The sequence below is a fragment of the Chrysochloris asiatica genome, unplaced genomic scaffold (genome assembly GCF_000296735.1).
Source record: "Chrysochloris asiatica unplaced genomic scaffold, ChrAsi1.0 scaffold00485, whole genome shotgun sequence".
NCBI lineage: Eukaryota > Metazoa > Chordata > Mammalia > Afrosoricida > Chrysochloridae > Chrysochloris > Chrysochloris asiatica.
In genome coordinates, this window is record NW_006409003.1 from 375,889 (window position 1) to 400,638 (window position 24,750).

Here is a 24,750-nt window from a genome sequence, read left to right on the forward strand (position 1 = left end):
CATTCCTGCTCCCTGGTAACATCCCAACACTGTGATCCCTACTCTCCCTCTGCTCAGTGCTAGGTGACCGGCTGCCTATCTCTATAGCATTGTCTGAGTGGTCTAAGCAGAGCCTTGGGCCCAGTCTCTAGGGAGGAGGCCCCCGCTTCCTGCGGGAACAGTCTTTCTCCTGTTCTCACACATGACACCAGCCAGCCCCACTTGTGTATCTGTTGTTGGTTAGTGGGAGTACAGGAAGGTGTGTGCAGAACAACACCTGAGTCATCTGTGAGAAGTGGGCCCTGCTGGCTACAGGAGACAAAGCCTACAAGGAGGCTGACCCCGCTCTGTCTTAGGACTAGTGTCTCATGCACTAGCAGTGTGGGGCTTCTATCATTTGTGGGTTACCTCAAATCCTAGTTTAACGGTCATATGACAAAGAAGGCCAGCCAATGGGTTAAATGGCGCTTCTGACTCCAGCTGGCAGGTCTTAGCACCGCCTACAGCCTACGAGAATGAAGCTGGCATTGCGGAAAGCATAGCCCAAACACGAGGCTTGGGGAGAGAACCTCTCATCACCAGACAGCACCTGGATCCAGCCTTGCCTGAAACCTGCCCACTTCATACAGATACGTCGTTTGCAACAAGAGCTCTGACTAGTGCCACACCTGCCTTGCACCTCACTTTGACCACAAACACTCCTTTTTTTTTTTTTTTCACTCTGGAGAACTTCAAATACAAAAAGAACCCCTAACTCAAATCATGTCCCGTAACTGTAAATCTGACCCTAATCATGTCCCTTAATCCTAATTCTAACCATGTCCCTTAGCCCTAACCCTAACCTACATCCTAAGTCCCTGACTTCAAACCCTAACTCTAATCCCTAACCCGAAACCTCAATCTCCCCCTCCCAACCCATCACCCAGCCTCAGCACCCGGCCAGTCTGGTTTCACCCATGCTCCACCCACGGGCTATTCTGAAGCACACTGAAGACTCTGCACCTCTCCCCCCATCAACACCGAAATTACCATCCTGACGGACGAGAGGCCTCAGCATCCAACCAGGATCCAGAGGGGGCTCCACATGATCCCCCAGTTCCCCCAGCCGCCTTTCGTTGCTCCTTCTCTCAAGCCATTTACAAATACCAGATCCCCCTCCCTCTTACCTCACTGTGTCCTTCCTGAAAGCCACCCAAGCCAGAGGGATACCTTGGGGGTGGACACACTGCACAGGGATCCTGACACCCAAGAACTCACCTCAGGCAGCTCCTTTGCTGGACAGTCAGCCACTTCCTCCTCCTGTATTTTCTCTTGCCTATCAGTGATCTCCGGAGACGAGGTGGGGCCCTGGAATGGCAGAGCTGAGGAGCAGTAAGGGTAGGCATCAGGTAAGGCTAGATCCAGGTGCTATCTCCATCGGTGCTACCCACAGCCCAGCCTCTCCCAGGCTTGCTCAGTCAGGGTGAGGGACACACATCTGTCTTACCGTGACTCTGAGGGTCTGGCACACACCTGCATCCTGATGTTGACCCTGAAAATCTCCATTCCCACCCTCTCCCAAATACGAACTCAAGCCTGCAGCTAGCCTGTCTACCTTCTCCTCCTTAGAGGCAACTTCCCATCTCCAACCTCTGCGTCCTTCCTTCCTCCCACTGTTCCCGATAGGGAACTTCTCTCTGTGGCTCTGTTGTCTCCAGTCCTAAAGGCCATCTACCCTTCTCCTGACCCTCTCTCATGTCTTCCACACCTCAGAAAGTAAAGTCTGGCCCTGACCCCACGTCCACTTCCAACCAAGGATCGCTCACATCCGACCTTCCCCATGCGGTCCTATGTAGTCCAAAGATCTCTTACAACGGGATGCAAATCTGTCTTGGAAGAAGCGCAGCCAGAAAGCTCCTGAGAATCCAGGAGGTTAAGACTTGATGCCACCCAGTCCCTGGAGGACAGCACGCTTGGGAAAGGAGAGGGTCAGCGAGACAGAGGAAGCTCCTGACCGTGATGGACTGACACAGTGGCCGCTGCAACAATGGACTCAGACATGAGAGCATGAAGACAGCTCAGGCCCAGACAGGCTTTTGTTCTGTTGTACAAGGGGCCCTGTGAGTCGGAACCAACTCCACAGCACCTAACAACAAATACCCATGGCGGCCTCGTCAACTCCACTCACTGGGCTCCATGGAACAGAGTAGAACTCTCCACAGGGTTTCCGAGACTTAAATCTTCTTCCCACGGAGCTGCCGGTGGACTCAAACCACTGACCCTTCAGTTAGCAGCCCAGCGCTTAACCTACTGTGCCACCAGGACTGTGACCATACACAACAGCTGGGGGAAACTTTAAAGCTCAAGTCAGATGATGCCACGACCCCTTAGAATGCAGGGTCCCCAAGGCTGACAGGAGCCTGGCTGGCCTGGTCACTCGGCCACGGGCAGACAGGAGATGGAGGGGCACGGGGGTGGGGCTTCCTTCCACTGCAGCACTGCTTGCCTCCCCCTCCATGTCTAAGTCAGCATGGCCACTGTGGGACTTTCTCAGATGATGCCACCCTTGTTGGGTGCCCAGTGTCCCCCAGCTCTGTTCCACTCAAAGACGTTAATGCCGGAGGCAGCAACTTGTCCTCCATGAGTCCCGTCAGCACCTTCAGTGCCTGGTGACCCTGGTACATGTCGCCTGCATGTTTATCTATCACACACCTGTCTCTCCAGCTGGGTCCGCACCCTGCAATCACAGGACTCCCTTCTTTCTGAGTTACCACTTTATGCAAAAAATAAAAGAAAACAAAAAACCCGAAAGAAAGCCTATTGTTTGCAGGGGTTTCCGACTCCAGGCGACCCTGTGTGTTGCAGAACAGAATTGCTCCACAGAGTTCCCATGGCTGTGATCTTGCTGGAAGACGGCCAGGCACTTCTGCAACACTGTTGGCTGGCTTCAAATCATCAAGCTGAGGTCAGTAGGTAAATGTAATCCATGTATTCCACCCGGGGACCTATCTTGACGTACAACCTGACGAGATCCTGACACTGGACGGAACTCCATGTATGTGGTTGTGGTTGCTAAGTGCCACTGAGTCGGTTCTGACCCATAGCAATCCTGTATAGGGTTTCTGAGGAGCAGCTGGTGAGCTTGAACCACTGACCTCGTGGTTCAAACTGATTTTGCAGTCCAGTGCATTAACCCGCAGCACCACACCAGGGGTCCCATGTATACGCATGCGTTGTCTAAACCCAGTTTTCTGTTTGCTCACGGTGAAGCAGAGTCCACTCATCCCAAAGGAAGACGAGAAGCACTTTACCCACGAGAAGGCAGCGGTGGCCCCTCTGTCCGAGCTCAGTAGCTCTGCATTATGGATTAAACTGTGCCCTTCCCCCTTCTTAAAAAAAAAATGTGTGTTGTAAAGTGTAACTCCTTCACCTGTGGGAAAGCGGTCCTGGTGGAACTGTGGTTAAGGGCTCGGCTGCCTACTGAAAGGTCGGTGGTTCGAACCCACTGGCAGCTCGCTGGGAGAAAGACGAGGCAGTATTCTCCTGTACAGAATGCAGGCTTGGAAACACTATGAGGTGGAGCCCAGTTAACCCTTTAGAGTCCTCGTGAGTTGGAACTGACTCAGCGATGACGCATATTTCAGAGAGGTCAGTTCTAGACCATTCCAAATAGTGCAATACTGAAAATAAGAACTTTCTGGTCTTTCAGTACATATAAAAGTTATGTTTATACTATATTTTAGTCTATTAAGGGAGCTCTGGTGGAGCAGTGGGTTAACCTGCTGTTAACCTTAGGGTCAGCGTTTCAATCAAACCCACCAGCTGCTCTGCAGGAGAAAGATGAGACTTTCTGCTCCCATAGTAGAGGTTTACTGCCTCAGAAACCCTGTACAGGGTCACTAAGTGTGGACACTGACTCGACGGCACATAACAGCAACATAGACTATTAAAGAGCTCTGGGGGTAGGGGCTGTAGGATAAGCATTGGACTGCTAACCGCCGGATTGTTGTTAAGTACCATAGAATGGTCTCGACTCATAACAACCTTATTCAGGGTTTCCAAGGAGTGGCTGGTGAGCTTGAACTGCCAACTTCGCGGTTCAAACTGACCCTGTAGTACACTAACCCGCAGCACCACACCAGAACGCCAATTTAAACGCACCAGCTGCTCTGTAGGAGAAAGATGAGGTTTTCTGCTCCTGTGAACATGTACAGCTTTGGGAGCCCTAGACAGGGTCACTATGGGTCAGAACTGGCTCGACGGCAGTGGGGTTGGTAGTTATTAAGTGCACAACAGCACTGTGGAAAAGTCTGAAATACTGTGAGAATTACCAGAATATGAAACAGAAACATGAAATGAGCTTGTTACTGGAAAAACAGTGCCGATAGACTTGCTCAACACGGCACTGTCAAAACCTTCAATTTAAATTAAAAACCCACACTATCTGTGCAGTGAAGTGCCAATAAAATAAGGTATCTGTGTGGACCTGTGGCGATCAGCTCACTTCAGCACGGGTTTTCCGTGACTACGTTAAAGGCAGAGTCAGTGTAAGGTATATTTGGAGTCCATATACATAAAGCAGTATGTTAAGTAAGTAAAGATGGGGAATAAGATGCCACACTACACGGGTCTCTAAGTAACCAAGAAACAGACGCTGAAAAGAGACAAGGACCTTCTCCCAAAGTGGACAGGAAAGAGAGAAAGCCTTCCTCTAGACCTGGACCCTGACCTTGGACTTGTCGCCTTCTAAACCGTAGATAATAAATAGATTTGGGTCTTAAAGGGAGCCACATGAGGGATTTCTGTTTTTGCAGCACTAGAAAACCAAGACAATCTGGAACAGGAACTGAAAACTTTCATCTCCAAACAAATGAAATGGGTCCAGGGACGAGGGCCTTCAGACTCCTTGATTTAGAGGTAGCAGCAGGCCCATCATCAAGGAAAGCGTCTAAATCTCTGATGTGGGGCCGCATGGGGAGCACACACACCTAGTCCCAGGAAGACTGGCGTTTTCCCGAAAGGTAGCTGCCCTACCCGAACCCTCCCGACATACCCACCTTCTTCCGTGGGTATCCAAGTCACAACATCTACCAGAACCGCCGCCTCCTGGCAGTTCTCTGGGCGCTGTGACTCTACCCACGTCCTGAGCTTTCTGGGCAGGGAGCTTAGGAACTGCTCCAGCACCAGGAGCTCCAGCATCTGCTCCTTGGATCGCAGCTCGGGCCGCAGCCATTGGTGACAGAGCTGACGCAGCCGGGCCAGGGCCTTCTGTGGACCTGTCACCACCTGGTAGGAAAACTGCCGGAAGTTCTGACGAGCAGCCTCAGAATCTGCTGAACGCTGGTCTGGCTGTGTGGCAGGCTCCCACGGGAGTTCTGAGACTAGGCCCCTGTCTCCAGCATAGATGGCCCGGATCTGGGTGTTGTAGGCAGGGCTCACATCCGGGTTCTGTGAGAGCACCTCAGGGTCCACAGGGTGCTCACCTGGTGGTCCACCAGACTCCCCAGGGAGCTCTGAGACTAGGCCCCTGTCTTCAGCATATATGGCCCAGATCTGGGTGTTGTGGGCGTGGCTCACATCCTGGTTCTGTGTGAGCACCTCAGGGTCCATAGGGTGCTCACCTGGCTCTGCAGCAGGTTCTCCGAGGAGCTTTGAGCGTCGGCTCCCATCCTCAGTATACACAGCTTGGCTCTGAGTGTCCTGTGTGAAAACCTCGGGGTTCACAGGATGTCCAGCAGGCTCCCCAGGGAGCTCTGAGCTTAGGTCCCCGTCTTCAGTGGAGAGGGCCTGGATCTGAGGGACCCCATCATCAGTATAGATGGCCTGGATCTGGGTGTTGTGAACAGGGATCACTTCCTGGATCAGTGTGAGCATCTCAGGGTCCACAGGTCGCTCACCTGGCTGTCCAGCAAGCTCCCCAAGGAGCTCTGAGCTTAGGTCCCTGTCTTCAGCATACAGGGCCTGGATCTGGGCATTGCGGGAACTGGCGACCTCCTGGTTCAGTGTGAGCACCTCGACGACCACAGGATTCTCACCCCTGCCCCCACAAGGGAGAGGGCTCTCGTGAGGTTCCAGCTGAGCCACGTAACACTCTAGGAAAGAAGCAGCGCAATACAGCCAATCAGCATCAACCCACAATGAGATGCCACTTTACAACCACCTACTGCTAAGGAGTCCTGGTATGACACTGTGGATCAATGCGCCAGACTGCAAAGCCATTTGAACAGCAAGGTCGGCGGTTCAAGTTCACCAGCTGCTCCTCGGAAACCCTATACAGGGTCGCTGTGGGTCAGAATCAACTTGACGGCACTTAACAACAACAACGATTGCTAAGTACTGTGGTGCTGGCTTGGGCAACCCCATGTGACAGAAGAGAACTGCCTTATAAGGTTTCTTAGGCTGTCATCTTTACAAGGAGCTCTAAGGCACAAACTGCTAAACCTGCCACTCTGTCGGAAGAAGACAAGGCTTCCTGTTTCCATCAGGATTTACAGCCTCAGAAACTCTATACAGGGTCGTTATGAGTTGGAACTGACTCGCTTAGCACACAGTTAGATAGCTAAAAGAAGCGTGGTTGTTTTTGTTAAGTGCTGTCGAGTGGGTTCCAACCCATAGCGACCCTGTATAATAGGGTTTCTGAGGAGCGGCTGGTGAGCTCAGACAGCTGACCTTGTGGTTCAACCCGACTCTGCAAACCAATACATTACCCCACAGTGCCACATCAGGGGCAGTGGTACTTACACCACAAGGGAATCAGCAGCACCCACAATCTTTACGGGAGAAACTTGCCAGGTCTTTGTCCTGACAAGATATTGGGTGGGTTTGGATTCTTCACCTTTGGATTACCAGCAAAGTGATTAACTGTTTCATTGCCAGGGCTCCTTTCCCAACCACTGTGGTGCCTACAATTAAGGTGACTGGTAAATGCTGCCTAGTTACAAGGTAGAGAAGTCTGAACCCTCTTATACTGTGGACGAGAATGTCAAATGCTGCAGGTGCTTTGTTTACAGTATGGTAGTGAGGTTGGCATATGCCCATTAATATATAAAGGCTTGACAGAGATTGAAACACAAAAAAACCTCACCAAGTTAAGCAGAGTTACCATGTGACCCAGGATTCCAGGGGTGGCGCTATAGCATCAGCACTGGACCCGAACCAACAAGAACTGATAAGAACCATCCACACACAACCAACTTGTACATGAAGATTTACTGCAACACTATTCATAATAGCCAGAGAGAGTACATCAACAATACGGACAAACACAATGTGAACCACCCACACAAAGACTGAAGTGTAAAGACACCTTGCAGTGCAGGGTGACTTGAAAAGCATTACACTAAATATACAAGGACCAGTCATACAGAGGCACACAGTGTGTAATGACAAGATGTCCAGGATAGGCTGAACTACAGAAACAGAAAGGGGCCAGTGATGTCAGGAGATAGGGGAGGGATAGGACAGCTAGCTAAAAAGAGTAAAAATTATAGCTGTGAGTACAACAGTTACGCAATAGTTTAGAAGACACTTCCGTACAGAGGTTCTAAAGGGACAACAACTTGGGCCTGCCTCCATGAGGATCAAGAACAAACATGTCTAGGAAAGGCAGTCGGGGGCTGGCATAGCACATCCCATGAACCCAACACTAGGGCAGCCCTGAGATGCAAAGGATAAAGCACCGAGAAATAGTAAACCAGAGAGCTACCTAAAACCCCAAGGTGTTCTTCAGTACCACTGAGTCAATTTCAACTCACAGCGGCTTGGTACAGGGTTTCTGAGGAGTGGCGCCATCTTGTGGTTCAAATCTACCTTGCAGTCTAGGAAGCACTACAAGACTCCTACAATCCCCCAATAGACGCACTAATTTCAAATGATTTAGAAATGGAAACTTAAAAGCAAACACAAAATAAATGTAAATCATCATGGATGAGATTTACTTCCCTTTCTAAGAAACCAGAGCACTAGCAGTGTGCATGCTTCCTCTGGGTCTTCAGAGATGCAGATAAGAGACACATCTAGACTAAAATGTAGAAATGGACAAATGGCCACATCATATACAACCATAGAACTGTGATCCACAAACTCAGTGACAATCAGCCCGGGAAATTGAACCATACTCTCAGCTACTACCAAGGAGCTCTGGTAGCGTAGTGGTTACGAATCCGGCTGCGAACCGCAAGGTCAACAGTTCAAAACTACCAGCTGGTCCGTGGAAGAAAGATGAGGCTTTCTGCTCCCGTAAAGATTTACAGCCTCGGAAACCTTGTAACAGGGTCGCTATGAGTTGGAACCGACTCCACGGCACACAACAACAACTCAGCTGCCAGCAGCCCAGAAGTCAGGAGTTGGTTAATGATGGTCAACTCACCTCACCTTTAAAAAAAAATTTTTTTTTTAAGTCTATGCTTTCAGCTCCGGACCAAGGAGAGAAAGTCAGATACGGTCCTAAGTCAATCCTGTACCATGTCCCACTTGTATTTAGCTGGTCTCCAGTATCTAACCAGAAGAGCTTTCCTTCTCTTCATCTGCTTTCTAGCCTCTGCGCAACACAAGGGACGTTGGCTGGCTCCCTTGCTATGATATTAGCAAGCTGTGAGTAAATATTCTTTGCATCCTTATCCGTTGGTCTTTATTTCCATAATACACATACACATGTCCTGAGCAACGCGATCCAAGAGGGAGCAAAAGTGGAAATGGATACTATCAAAACAGGGTTCGTGACAACGGAAAGATTACCGTATAAAGGGCAAAATTTCACAGTATATGGGACTGTACTGGATAAACGATTTTGTGACATAAAGTGAAAAGGAGCTCAAAATTCCAAAATATAGAATTAACTACAGGTCCATTTGGGGGAAGAAAGAACAAAGGAATAGCAGCTGTTTGTTGTTGTTGTTGTTGTTAAGTGCCGTGGAGTCAGTTCCGACCCATCGCGACCCTGTACAGGGTTTCCGGAGGGTGTAAATCTTTACGGGAGCAGAAAGCCTCATCTTTCTCCCGCGGAGCGGCTGTTAGTTTCGAACCGCTGACCTTAAGCTTCGCAGTCCAATTCGTAACCACTGGGCCTACAGAAATCCGGGCGCTCCTGGGAAACCGATATCGGCCGGACCTATGTGAACACTCACACGGTTAGGGCTCCCTGCGCGAGCCTCAGTTTCCCCACCTGTAAAATGGTGGCGATGGGACTGGCAGGGCCTCCCAAACACCGCTCCTCCCTAGTCCGGAAGCGCACCGGTGGCTGACGCACAGCCGAACCTCGGTAAGCTAGACTTCCGTGGTCACCACCCTCCGGCAGCGGCTCGGCCCAGGCCCGGCCCAGTGACAGTCACCACAAGGCGGCAGCTTCTAGAATGTCCTTCCTCCATTTTTGACTCTCCGAGTAGGGCGTCCTTAGGTGGGGGGGGGACCCACGAACTCACCTCCGGCCGTCCGCAGACACCTGAGCTCCCGGCACACACCTTTGCGCTCTGCAGACCTCTTTCGCGGGGCAGGATGCTTCGGTTGAGACGGCCACGGTATTTTCCTTGCGCGGCAGCGAACAGGCTTCGCGTCCAGAACAGGCTTCCCGTCCATGGTTGGACTTCAGCTGCTAACTGGGTTCTGCCTCCGTGGCTGCCCGCAACGACTGGCTTTAATAGGCAGCGGATGTTGCAATACCTTGGCGCAACCAGCAAAGTGAGTCACGGCCAGCCCAGGCCAGCCTGGTGGACCTGATGGGTGGGTCTCGGCCGCCTCGGGCTAGGTTTGCACAACAGACAGCGGCTGCCACCACCTTTCCCGCTGCGCTCAGTCCTTTTCTACCTTGGAAGTTACTTTTGTGTGGTTCAATTATTTTCTATTTGAAAAGATGAATTAGCAAAGTTTAATCGAGTGCTACGCTTTTTACCGAAATACGGAGCCCTCGTGGTGTAGCGGGTTACGCATTGGGTTGTGAACCACACAGGTCACGGGTCAAAAAGGTGGCTTTCTGCTCAGGTAAGATTTACAACCTCGGAAATAGGGTCGCTATGAGTCAGAATTGACTCGATGGCCGTGGGTTTTTTGGTTTACCAAAAGAAAGGAACCCTGGCGACACAAACGGTAAGCGCTGCCCTATTTACCGAAAGACGGTGTTTGGACCCACAGTGGTGGTCTTGGCATGACCTGGAGATGTTTCCATAGATTGTTGTTCCGTCGTGTCAGTTCTGACACACAGTGACGCTGTGTAGAGTTTCCAAGGAGCAGCTGGTGTGGATTTGAACCACTGACCTCACAGTTAGCAGCACTGACCGCAAGGTGGGTTTGAATCGCAAGATTGGTGGTTCGAACTCACCAACCGCTCCTCGGAAACCCTATACAGGGTCCTTATCAGTCCAAACCGACTCAACACTACTTAACAACAGATCTACAGCACACACCAAGTCTCCTCCATAAAGATTCTTGTTTTAAGTGCTAGCCAGTCAGTTCTGACTCCCAGCGACCCTGTATAGGGCTTCCGGGGAGCGGCTAGTGAGTTTGAACCGCTGACCTTACGGATAAAACAGATCTTGAAGTCCAGTGCTTATCCTACAGCACCACACACCTTGGAAAGCCTATGGGGCCATCCTACAGGATCAGTGAGTCCTATGCAATTGGACAGCATGGGTTATAGGTTTCTTGTCTCCTCAAATAGTTTTGAATTATTTGCATTAAAAAATTTTAACTGTCCCTTTCCAACTCATTTATATTCTCCTTTCAACTCCTTTCCTGTTCCTTAAAAACCTCAGGCTATACAAGGGGTCTTCAGAAAGTTAAGTGTCAAAATCCCAGTGTCTTTTCATTTCATTTTCCACAAACTTGAGGCCCCTTCGTATTTACTTTCTCCCACAGTCTTGATTTGAAAGTAAGTTTATGTTCTTTCTGAACTGGAACACTTAAGTTTTGGAATTTTCCTCTGAGAGATTATTTCACTAAGCCAGGGACAGGAATTCACCCAAGGCCCTCAAACCAGCAGTACCGGCCTGAGGAGTAACTATGACATAGGATACATACCGTATGAGACTGCTTTCTGCAGACAGCCAAAAGGCACAATTTGGAACAACAGTTTTCCAAAAAAAACCAACTTAATTCTCCATATCACAGGATAGCTTTCTAATTTGGGTTTTTCCCCTTGGTCAATCAGAAGAATTTTATAGTGAAAACCAGAACCTATGTAAAGTGATAAGCTGCCAGACCAAGCGAATGCAAGTATTTTCCACTAAAATGAATGATAGAAACGTGTTAAGATAGCAAAAACACAGAACTTGAAAAACACAGAAAAGCAAGGCAGCCCTGTGGAATCCCAGCTTTCATTGTATTTAGCATCCCCTCCACCCACAAAGCAACTGTTGATTCTAATGATTCTACAACCCTTGGGCTCCCTCCCTCTCTAACTTACTTCTCCTTAATGAGGTTTTATTAGAGGTCCCTGTCACTACGATTTTGTGTTGTTAAGTGCTGTTGAATCAGTTCTGACTCACAGCAAACCTGTATAGCATTTCTGAGAAGCTGCAGGTGGGTTTGAACCGCCAACCTCGTGGTTACTAATCCAGTACTTATTCTACAATGTCAAATTGAAATTTGAAGCTTTCGAGTCTATCTGGTTTAGGATTGGCCATCAAAACACTGCTTTTAGTCAGGTGTGCAGGGGGGTTGGGGGACTGCTGTCCAGATCTACCTGCTGGATAAACCCTTCTGAGCCCACACAATGCCCCCATGGCTCTATAAAGCACCTACAGAGTGCCAGACAGGGAGCACAGCCCCATACGTGAGACGTGTCACCAACAGGAGCATCCCATGCACCTCGGTCCTCTAAATCCCAATCGCTCCCTAACATCTTGAGTGTAATTATTCCTGGGATGCCATCGCCTCACGGTAAGGAGGAAAATGTCTCATACAACCACCCACCCACACAGATCTACTTTAGCAGTCACCGTCAACCTTGGACTCCAAGTTTCCACCCTTCAAACCGAATATCCCTAGTGAAATTTGGGTGACTGAGTCCACGTAACTATTGTTACTCAAATTGAGTCTTTGAGCAAGAGGCTTCACCTTCTGGGTACCAATCTCACTAAATGTGGATACAGCACTGTAAGGAAGGCTAAGCCTGGCCACAGGACAATCTAACAAAGGCTGGTGTTGGTTATCTCCCAATCAGTCAATGAAGCAATGAAGGCCACCCAGGCCCTAAGCTTCACTTCATGTGCTCACATGCACCACAATCTCAGAGAACAAGCGTGTCTACCTCTCATACAAAAGAATCCCAGTCTAGGAAAGTTAGGATCTGTGCCCAGGGCTATACATTGGAACACAGTGGGCTGGAAGGCAAACACAGTTCTTCCAGTCCCTGCTCCCTGCCCCACCCCACCCACATATATCCAAGTGTGCCTCGCCCACTGGAAAATCTTCCCAGACATCCTCACCTGGTTCATCTCCATCCAGCTCAGCTCAAACCTCACCCCCTCAGAACAAACAGTCTTTCAGTCCACTAACTCCACCCTGCTTCCAGCTTACCCCATCTATTCCCCTTGTTGGCAGCACAGTGTACCCCCTTAAAGTATCTGGCTCATTAATTTACTTACCACCTCTCCTGCCTGCTAAAGCATCGTGATCCAACCAACCTTGGAGTTGAGTTAAATGTTCTCAAAACCGTTGAACTCAGTTGGCCTCTGAGCAATGGCCAGTATAAGTAAGGTCATTTTTGTTGATTTGGATTCAATCAGCCACAAATGCTGGCAGCTGTTCTGATTTGAATGTGGGTCCCACGAGAGCTGCCTGGTTTGGTCTGTTCATCACTACTGCTGACCACCAGAACTGGACTTGCCATCACTGCACGGTATTCCAGGACTCAATGCAGCTTCTAAGTTACTTGGTGAGGGGACATCCTAATGAGAGATACATTTAGATCTTCCTAACCTGTTTGGATTTTTCTGTATTTTATCAGAAAACCCAACTCCTTTTCATTTTTTGTACACTTTGTAAATTACTGTGGAGGACTCCTGCCCCTCAAGTTCCCATCTTTAACTGAAAGCCTGAGTGGAGACTGGGTGAGAAGTTGCCAGGTGCCATCTGCGTGTACCAGCCCCAGTCAGAGACCCCACTCAATAGCGCCTCTCCAGAGGCTGATGGCTGGGACAACTGCCTAGTGGTAATGGTGGTGGTGATGGTAATGGTAATGGTGGTGGTGTGCCATGGAATCAGTTCTGATTCATAGAGACTCTGCATAAGACTGTACATTTTTATGGGAGCAGAAAAACTCGTCTTTCTCCTGCGGAACCACTGGTAGTTTCGAACTGCTGACTGTGCATAACTTAAATCAAGAAAGGAACTGCTTATATTTCCAGCGTCTGGTAAGCGCTCAAGTCTCCCATGTCCCAGCAGCGTACAACTCTGACCACACAGTGCAGCTCATTCCTTAGTAGTTTATTCTTAGTGCCACAGTATATACCAGCAGCTCTGGTGAGACAATGGTTACAAACTTGATGCCTAACTGAAAGACTGATGGTTCAAACTCTTTAGTGGATCTGTGGGAGAAAGAGATGCAATCTGATCCTGTAATTACAGTTTAAAAAAACCACCAGGGGCAAAATCCTACTCTGTAACATATGGGGCCTCTAAGAGTCAAAAGTGACTTGGCAGTACCAACATTACGGTGCTGCTCAGTTGGTTCTGACACATAGTGGCCCGAAGTACAACTGAAAGAAATTCTTCCTGGGCCTGCACCATCCTCACAATTGTTAGGTTTGAGCCCACTGTTACAGCCCCTCTGTCAATCTGTCTTAGTGAGGGTCTTCATCTTCTTCACTAATATCCTTCTCCAGGGATTGGTCCTCCTGATCACATGACCAAAGTACATGCGATGAAGTCTTGCAATCCAAGCTTCTAAGAAGTATTCCGGCTATACTACTGCCAAGACAGATGTGTTCATTCTTATTGCAGTCCATGTTATAGTCAATACTGCCAACACCATAATTCAGAGGCATCAATTCCTTGGTTTACTGTCCAATTTCCACATGCATGAGACAATTGAAAACACCGTATCTTACTGTTTAACACTTTAAGGAGATCATCCACAGCAATAGTGCCCAGTACAATGTACATCATCTGATTTCTTGACTGCTGAGTCCATGGATGTTGACTATGAATCCAAGTAAAACAAAATCCATGATTGATAACTGCAGTCTTTTCTCTGTTTATTACGATGCTGTTTATTGGTCCAGTTCTGAGGAGTTTTGTTTTATGTTGAGGTGTAATGCATACTCAAAACTTCAAGTTTTCTTCACTTTTGCCAAGCAAGGTCATATCATTGCAGGTTGCTAAGAAGCCTTCCTCCAATTCTGAAACCGATACTACATTATTTTGCATCTAGTCCAGCTTCTCAGTTTATTTACTTAGCATACAGAATCAAGGTGTTTGATGAAAGCATAGCCCTGACACGCCTTTCCTGATTTTAAACCATTCATATACCCCCTTGTACTGTTTGAACAAATGCCTCTTGGTCTTTGTACAGATTTTGCATGCGCATAATTAAGTCTTCTGGAATTCCCATCCTATCCATAGTTTGTTATGATCCACATAGTCAAATACCTTCGCAGAGTGAAAAGAAAGAAAAGAAAAAGACAAAAATAAACATTTCTAGTATTCTTTGCTTTCAGCCAAGATCTATTTAACATCAGCAATGATATCCCCAGAACCATGTGATCTTCTGAATCCGACTTGGATTTCTGTTAGCTCCCTGTAAATGTACTGGTACCAACTATTTTTAAATTATCGTCAGAAAAAATTTACTTGCATGTTAATGATATTGTTCACTGATGTCCACATTCTGTTGCATCACCTTTCTTTGGAATGGGCACAAATATTGATCTCTTTCTGTCATTGGCCAGGTGGCTGTTTTCCAAATTTCTTGCATAGACAAATGAGCACTTTGAGCTCTACATCAGTTTGTTGAAACATTTCAATTGTCTGTCAATTTCTGGATCCTTGTTTTTGGCCAATGCCTTTAATAGAGCTTGAACCTTCAATACCATCGATTCTTGATCATGTGCTACCTCTTGAAATGGCTGAACATTAACCAATTCTTATTGGTATAGCGACTGTGTAGTCCTTCAGTCTTCTTCTGTTGCTTCTAACATCAATCAATCTTTTGCAAGTTGAGACTTGTATTTTTTCTTCAGTTCCCTCAGCTTGAGAAATGCTATGTGTTCTTCCTTTTGGTTGTATCCAGACCTTGCACATTTCTTTATAATACTTTATTTTGTTATCTCAAGCTGCCCTTTGAAATTTCCTGTTCAGCCTTTTTACTTCATTTCTTGTTGCTTTAGCTTCTCTATGTTCAAGAGTAAGTTTCAAAATATCTTCTGACAAGCATTTTTGGGCTTTTCTTTCTTTCCTTTTGTAATAACCATCTTCTTTCTTCATGTATGATGTTCTTGATGTCATCCCATAATTTGTCTGATCTTTGGTTATTACTGCTCGATGTGTCAACTATGTTCTTGAGATGGTCCCTAAGTCCAGGCAGGATATATTCAAGGTAGTACTTGAGCTCTCAAATACTTGTTTTAATTTTCTTCGATTCCAGCCTGAACTTGCATGTAAGAAGTTAATGGGTCTGTTCCACAGTCTGCCCATGGTCTTGCTTTGGCTGATGATATAGAGAAACTTCCATTGTCTTTTCATCACTGTAGTCTAATTGATTCCTGTGTATTCCAACTGCTGAGGTACATGAGTACAGTAGCCATTTATGTTGTTGAAAAAGGTATTTGGAATAAGTCATTGGTCTTGCAAAATTCAGCATCATTTCTATCACCACAGTCATGTGGATAGCATGACTACTGATATTCATCTTTGTTTTCAACTGTCACATTCTAATCACCAATATTAGCAATGCATCATGATTGCATGTTTGGTCAGTTTCAGAATGTAGAAGTTGGTAAAATTCTTCAGTCTCTTCATCTTTGACTTTATTTGGTGGTACGTAAATTTGAATGGTCATTTCAATTGGTGTTCATCATGGTGGTGATAGTGGTTGTGTGCCATACTCAGTTATGACCCATAGTGACCCTGTAGAGCATTTCCATGGCTGTAAATCTTTACAGATGGTAGCGTAGTGGTTACGAATCGGGCTGTGAACCACAAGGTCAGCAGTTCGAAAGTACCAGCCGTTCCATGGGAGAAAGATGAGCCTTTCTGCTCCCGTAAAAATTTACAGCCTCAGAAACCCTATAAAGGGTCGCTATGAGTCAGAACCCACTCCACGGCACTCAACAACAACACAATCTTTACAGGAGCAGAAAGCCTCATCTTTCTATAAAGGAGAACTGGTGGATCAAACTGCTGACCTTGTAGTTAGTAACCCACTGCGTTACTGGGTGTTTGTTGTTGACATATGGATGTTATCCTGTCACTGGGAGCAGTGTAGTTCACGAAAGATCTTGAAATGTTCTTCTGGACAATGAAAAAGTGATACCATCCAGTTTCCAATATGTTACTATCAGTAAACCATATGGCTGTTGGATTCAAAATGGTCAGTACCTGTCCATTTCAACTCACTAATGCCTAGGATGGAGTCCTGGTGTGGTGCTGTAGGATAAGCACTCAACTGTAAGATCTGTTTGAACTGCAAGGTTGGCAATTCAAACTCACCAGCCGCTCGTTTGAAACCCTATACAGGGTCGCTGTGAGTCGGAACCAACTCGATGGCACTTAACAACAATGCCTAGGATATTGATATTATGCATCCCATTTCGAGATTCATACTTCACATAGTCCATGTTCCGATTATTAATGTATGTTTGAAGCTGACTCTTCTCATTTGGAGCCATGGTACATTTTTCAAATCAGAGTCCCAAAAGCTTTATCCAGACACATCATTGTTGTTAAGTGCAGTTGAGTTGGTTCTGACTCATAGTGACCCTGTATAGGGTTTCCGAGGAACGGCTGATGACTCTGAAACGCTGACCTTGCACTTCAAACTGACCTTGCCGTCCAGTGCATTATCCCACCGCACCACACCAGGAGGATGACTAAACTTTGAGGTGGCAAGTCTTCCTCATTATGGAGTACTATGACAAAATACTTGTAATAAATCTTTTCCTCTGTATCTAATTTGTTTTACTGGATAAAGTTCTGAATTCTGTACATTTATTTCATAATCTGTCACCTTGCTTAACTGTTATTACTGTAACCATGTTTCTGAGAAATTTTTTTAAATTATAATTATTGAGAGTTATAAATAAATATTTTTCTCATTTCTGCTTTGGTGAAAATATGTGAGTCAACACTTATCCACCCTCTGGCTGTAGAAATTATCTTAATCAACTTTTAGAAAAGACAAATCCATCATTTTTCAACATAATGTCCTTGCTTGTCAATACACTTTGTCCATCTGCCAACAAACTTTCATATTCTTATGAAAAAACGTTTTAGGCTGAACTGCGAGTCACAAACGCACCGCTATCTGCACTTCCTCATTAGAGGTGAATCTTCATCCTCTATGGGATGCTTTCAGGGGACCAAACAGGTGAAAGTCGGATGGAGCAAGATCAGGACTATAGGGAGGATGCTTTAAAATCTCAAAAGGAAGTTTCTGCAGTGTCAACTGTGTGAGCAGAGGTGTGTGGATATAAATTGTCACGCAAGATCACAACGCCCTTGGCTCGCGGCCCTCTGTGTTTAATCCAAAGTTTAGGATTCAGTGAGTACCTCACTGCAATGAGCACTGTGGATTGTTGAACCCTTTCCCTGATAGTGTTTGAACACCAGCCCTTGAGGATCCCAGAAAACTGTAAGCATCAATTTTCCAGCTGATGGTTGACTTCTGAACCTTTTCTCATTTGGCAATTGAGGATGTTCCCACACTCTGCCATTTACTCTCAGGCTCTTAGTGATGAACCCAAGTCTCGTCACAAGTCACAATTTTTTTGAAAGAAACTTTTACCTTCCTTCGAGTATAATCCACATTCTCGACTGCACATCAGTGACCTTGAACGGAAAGTGCTGATAAGACAGCGCAGTCAACAGAAGTTTTAATATAGCCGGAGTGTGGGTAATTTTTGACTCACCCTTGTACCTACATACAAAGCAGCAGGAACATATAAATGTTCCATCTAGTGTTCACTTACTGAGTCATTTGTGTAGCAAGGAAATGTTTTTTTTTTAAAAAACTGGAAAAAATTTATTGCCAGGGCAGTATTGACATGCATTTAGTCATTTTGTTTTTAAAAAGTAACTTTTAGTATTCTGGGACTGAGTCTGGCAACTTTATGTTTTTCTAAAAAAAATTTTCTTTTGGTTTGATCATTCCTATGCTTAACAAATAATTACTGAGCACATACATGATAAAGGAGCCGGACCACAAACTGGTAATACAACATAACGGAGCTAGCCATTGCTAGTTGGGAGCACAGTCATGGGTAGTACCTCGACACGAAATTTCAAAGAAACAGGGAATAAAAGTAAGTCAACCCTCCCAACCAGGCTCCACTTTCAGATGCAGCCACTAGTTTTCACATTCTCCCAGAAATGATCTAATATCACACACACGTTTCAGGGTGTGTATGTATGAAGATGTTAAGAGTAGGAATCAGGAAGACAGTTTTGCATCAGCACATAAAGAAAGATTTATGTCATTTACTGTAACAGCCATAAAGTACTGTAACTACCATCTGTGTTGCTGAATTTCTAAGTGTTTTTAGGTTTTGTCTACCTAGAAAATGAGCTCTTGGATTCATTTTTTCTCCAATCTATTTCTGGTTTATTTATTACTATAAAACCAAAAGAGCTGCTGCAAAGACCTTTTTAAAGTGTTAAGAGCAAAGAAGTCACTTTGAGGACATCTAAGGGACCCCTGATTCAAACCACACAATTTTTTATCACCACATAAGCATATGAAAGTTGGACAAAGAATAAGGAAGACTGTAGAATAATTTGATCATTTGAATTACGGTGTTGGTGAAGAATTTTAAAAGTATCACGGACTACCAAAAGAATGAACAAATCTGTCTTGAAAGGACCGCCCGAAAGCTCCTTAAAAGCCAGAATGATAAGACTTCATTTCTTGTACGTTGGACATATTATCAGAAGGGACCGGTCCCTGGGGAAGGACATCATGCTTGGTAGAGGGTCAATGAAAAGAGGAAAACCCTCAGTGAGATGGGCTCACATAAGACAAGAATTCTGAGAACAGCACTGTACCAGTCCGTTTTGTTTGGTTGTTTGTACATTGGGTGATTGTGAATTGGAACTGACTTGGTGGCTGGCACCCAAGAACAACAAACCAAAAAACCGAACCCACTGCCTTTGAGATGACTCATAAGGACTCCGTATAGGGCTTTGAGAGTATAAATCTTCATGGGCACATGCAACCTCATCTTTCTACTGTGCAGCTGCTAACTTTGTGGTTAGCAGTCCAGTGCTTATCCTTCAGAGCCACTAAGCTTTATAATCTGTCATCTATCTTTTCTTAAGATTTCTAGAGGTACTTTCTCCCCTCCTAAGTTTTTTAGTCAGACGTTTGTTTTCATCCTTATTCACTTAACAGTGAAGGCACTTCAGGTTTGGAATTACCCTTCGGTACCAAGTCTGAAAGCCAGAGAGAAGTACCTAACAGCCTGTATCCCAGATGTTGTTGTTGTTATGTGCCGTGGAGTCGGTTCTGACTCATAGCGACCCTGTACAGGGTTTCCGAGGCTGTAAATCTTTACGGGAGCAGAAAGCCTCATCTAAGGGATCAATATTACACGGGTCGTAGAGAACAAATACATGGAAGTTGGGAAAATGAAGTGTGCTCTTGAAGAAAAGATCGCGCATGATATACCACACATGCTAAGCTGAATTCCAGTCATAATGTTTGACATGACATTTCTAGACCCTCAATGCAGTCTCCACTAACTGAAGAGTTTTTTGTGGCACTGCCATGAGATTTCTCTTAATTATCTTTCATCTACTCTTCCTTCTTCAAAGTCCTCTGTGCTACTGATTCTTATACTCTCTTCTCCTGAAATTTCTCCAGCCGTTTATTTGCTGGTGATGGTGATGGTGTACTATCGAGTCAGTTCTGACACACAGCATCCCTGCATTGGGTTTCTGAGGCTGTAAATCTTTATAGGAGCAGAAAGCTTCATCTTTCTCTAGCAAAACAGCTGGTAGTTTCAAACTGCTGACCTCAAGGTTAGCAGCCCAACTCGTAACCACTATGCTACCAGCCATAATTGTCTAAGCATTGGACTGGTAACCACAAGGTTAGCAGTTCAAACTCACCAGTTGCTCTTGAAAACCCTATAGAGGGTCGCTATGAATTGGAACCATTCAGTGGTACAAAAGAACAATAATTTTCTGATCTAGTAATTTGTTCATTGTGCTAAGCAGCCGGGGTGCGGAGGTAAAAGGAAGTAAAGTTATCGTCTCTGATCCATATTAATATTTTTGTAGACATTCAGGTCAGATGTCACGGTAAACTGAGATAGACAAGGCCTGTTTTAATATATGTGCGGACTTAGGCGCACTGATGATTCTGTAGGATAAGCCATAGACTGCTAACCACAATGTCAGTGGTTTAAACCCACCAGCGGCTTCCCAGGAGGAAGATGAGGCTTTCTGCTCCCATATCTACAGCCTTGGAAACAGGGTCGCCATGGCCTGGAGCCCACTTAACAGCACCTAACAACATACTTAGGAAATCAAGTTTCATGAAGTGTTTGCCCTCCTGTCTGACTTATCTGGTTTAAAATGTGGTGAAGCTTTTCTTGTTCATTATTCATTGGCTTCTCTCTCCTGTGTTTTGGGGGATTTTTTTCCTGCCAAGGTGAGTGCTAAGGCTGGTGACTAGCCTGCATGACTCCATTCTGAAGGTTTGTTCACATATGAGTTCTCTAATCCTGAACACAATGAGGACTCCTACTGAAGAGTTTCCCACAGTGATGACCTCACAGAATTCCTTGTCAGTGGGTCCTATGATACCTAAAGCCTTTTCCACACTGATCCCATTCCTAGGTTCTCTATCCAGTGTGACTGCATGGTGCTGAGTAAGAGAGGAATGCATGAAACCTTCTCCACAGCCATCATCTGCTTACACAGCTGCAGTCCTCTGATACAGTTACGTGGTGTCAGAACTTTCCCAAATCATTATGGTAACCACTGTAATAAATGGAAAACCTTTTTTTGGTTTTGCTCCAGTATGAATTCTTTTACAAGACTACACCAAGGCTCAAAACTTTTCTTGCTGTAATCATTTTCCTGGGATTTCCTCCTTGTGTGAGTTCTCAGATATAGAACACATGAAAAAAGGAACTTCCTACCTTCAGAAACTTTGTAGATTTCTTTTCTGTAGGCCTTCACATGGTAAAGGGAGCATATTTCAGCTGGAAACAGATGTTCTCACACTAAAAATACTTACTCCACTTCACTCCTGAATGAATAATCTTCTGTATAAAACAAGTGTGTTCTACTGATTTCTCAGTTCTCCATGTTGGGCTCTGTAGGATAAACACTACAGAACACTACATTCACTTTACATCCCGTGTGAGTCCTCTCAGAATACATGCAGCATGAAATCCAGAGAAGGACTGCCTGAGAGTGCTCCCAATAAAAGTCTGATATCATTTTTTTCCTACTAATGTTTACACATTTGAAAAACCTACCATACATATAGAGTTCTGCTTGTGTAGTGGTTACGCGTTGAGCTGCAAATCTCACGGTTAGCAGTTTGAAACAATGAGCGGTTCCACATGAGAAAGATGAGGCTTTCTGTTCTGGTAAAGATTTACAGCTTTGGAAACCCTATACAAGGTCGCTATGAGTCGGAACTGACTCCACGGCACATCACCACCACCATACATTTTGGTAGGGCTGATCTGTTATTACTTGATGAGTTGAAAATCTTAAATGTCTGGATTTTCCTGTGATTGTGACCTTCGTAAAGCTATCTTCCTTTCATTGCTTTCCAAATGATTAGCTCTGGGTTACATACTAAGTCTTCAACTCAAGAGTCACAAACACGATAATGCTTCCTTAAACGGACACTGGACAGCTTAACATCTGAGCTCCACCTAAGACACCCCCAAATTCCCCGTTTTCATAGCATCTTATCAGGTGCTTCTGTGAAGATAAATATCACTTCTCTTAAAGATTTACCCAGTGTCTCCTCTAGTTCAACAATAGTGCCTACATTGCTAGTCATTTTGCAAATATGGCAAGGTGGAGAGTCTTAAATCAATACTTAGCTTTGCATTAAGACTCACTTCTCTGTGTTCAAGAAAGAGACTACTGCAGGGGATGACTGGCTCATAGCAAAACATACTATTCTAAATGTTCACACTTACTATTCTACACATTTACATGTTTGTAACCGTCCTCTGGAGTCCTGGTGTGGCACTGTGGGTTAATGCGCTGGACTGCAACGTTGCTTTGAACCACAAGGTCAGCCGTTCAAGTTCACCAACTGCTCCTCGGAAACTCTACATAGGGTCATTATGAGTTGGTACCAACTCGACAGCACTTAACGACAACCAGTGTCCTTCTTGGTTTCAGAATGGTGCATGCAACTGGCCGTGCAAACCTCTCCTTGGGTATCTGTCAGCAACCCTCACTCATGCTTTGTTACTGAACTGCATACGTGAAGTTCAGTAAACTGCTGAATCTAGATGCAAGCTCTAACTTAACGATTTCTGTTTAAAAGTTAAAATTAAAAAACCAAACATCATAACCCTCCCACCCAACACGCTACATTTCTATCCTTCAAAAAAACCTATTTTTTCACCAGTTTTCCCCATTTCATTAGCTAATCTAAAAATCCCAGTAGTAACTTTTCTCCTTCATTGCATTTTTAAAAAGTGCTATCAAAATATAAAGTATGTCATAAATACATGTTATAAAGAATAGTAACGGAAAGTGCCCTGAAGCTTTCGTGTCATGTATGACCTGTAAGAGTCAGTGGCTTCCTCTCCTTTGGTCCCAAACAGTCCACCTTCAAGTCTCTCACGTCTCCTCATCCTTACTGCTCCTCTCCCAGATCAAACAACAGCCCCTGCCTGCTTCTGGTCTTGTACCACCACCAAGTCTTTCTTCACAAGCACAAGGGATGAGCTCTGAAACGCCAAGTCACAGGCCTACTCAAAACCTGGTTCTGTACTGACACAGTTCGAGGGCATGTGGGTTCTGTTGCATCCACCTTTCTGTCTGCAACTCTCGCATCTCTGCACCTTGGTTACCTCATCCCAGCCCATTGTTTAACTTTCCATTTTCCAAATGTTCCAAGTCCGGTCACCACAACCGTGTCTCTCAAGACTGGAAGCTCTTACGTATCTAAAGACTTCTTTCCCTTCAGGAATGGCTTAAATTCGACAGCCTCAATGTCTCTAGACCATCTCTTCTAGAGTAATTCCCCCTGCTTCCTCGCTGTACACCTTGTCTTCTCCTCAGTATTCATCCCAACTTATTAACTACATCCAGTAATTAATAAAAAAAGGCCATTATCATTGGCTTATCACCAAACAGCCAGTGTTTGTTATTGTCAGGTACCATCAAGTTGGTTCCAGGTCACAGTGATCCAATGAACACCATAATGAAACACTGCCTGGTCCTGTGCCTATGACAGTAATATTTATGAGATGAAGAAAGGGTCAGAATGGGGGTCAAACATCAAATAAAGGGCTCTGTGACAGCAGAGATGAACCCAGCCCATAAAGAGCGAGTCCTTATGAGCTTCACCACACACAGCCTCCCACTGTGAGACACCCCAAAGATCTGGAGTTAGCTTTTTCTTGAAAACTACAGCTTTTAAGAACTAGATCATCCAGGACATGTGCACAGCTATGAGGAACCAGGTTTGCTCTCACAGAAACAGGACCTGAGGTCCAGGGAGGGTAAGATAATACATCCAACACCACAAAGCCATGAAGAGCCATTAGGAGACGGAATCAAAAGAACAAAGTTACCCTTTGGACAGATGCAACTTGCTCTCATTATGGATGAGGCTAATTTAGTGACGTGTACTAACCTGAACCGACTCCACAGTACTTAACAACAACAACTAAGTCAACATAGGGGTTATTTAAAGGAATGAAAGGAACAATTTGGAACATGGGGCAAAAACAGAAAATGCTAATGCTGAGCCATTAAGCTGAAACCTGGAGAAACCAGAAATAGGACCCCAAAGAGGGGATGAGGAGCCGTAGCAAGTCCAATCCCTCTATTTGGCCAACAGAAGACCCTAACGAAAGATGAGGGGACCAAATGTCGTGGATTCCACCGTGCAAACACTCAGCAGTGGATATAGTTCCAACAACATCTGAATCAGAACAGAAAACAAAGAAAAGGAAAAGCATGGGAAGCTTCTTTACAAACCCAGCACATACTGATGCAAACACTGAGAGAGATACCACAACAAAGAAAAACAAACGCCACCACCATCCAACCTAATTTGTGAATATTGATGCAAAAATTATTTTTTAAAGGAAAGAAAAAAGAAAAAAAAAAAAAAGGTTACAGAACTAAAAGCACACTTCACCAGGTGATTATCATCTCACCAGCTGGTCATCCAAGACAGAGAAGAGCTGTAGTCACAGCTTAGAGCCTTAGAGCGCTGGAGAAACACAGTATCAATCTTCACTTACTGAAAAAAAGGGCAGTCCCAAATCTTCTTTTATCAAAAAGAAATAGATGATGATTTCATTTGAGAAAACAATGATCTGAATCAAAGCAGAATCCAGCATAATGCACATCAAAACCCAGAAACTTCCCGGTTTAAGCCAGAGGCCCAATACCCACTCATCACATGGTGGGAGTCACATGTTTATA

General features: G+C 45.5%; 1 protein-coding gene across 1 annotated transcript in view; it reads right to left on the reverse strand.

Annotated features, from left to right (window-relative positions):
• Positions 1–24,750, reverse strand: part of ZNF274 (zinc finger protein 274) — a 32,270-nt gene that overhangs the window by 4,698 nt on the left and 2,822 nt on the right. The window contains exons 3-5 of the mRNA XM_006877341.1: positions 5,856–6,050; positions 5,016–5,303; positions 1,237–1,340 (exon numbers count right to left, since the gene is read on the reverse strand). Of these exons, the coding sequence (XP_006877403.1) occupies positions 1,237–1,340; positions 5,016–5,303; positions 5,856–6,050 (587 nt within the window). The remainder of the gene's footprint in view (positions 1–1,236; positions 1,341–5,015; positions 5,304–5,855; positions 6,051–24,750) is intronic.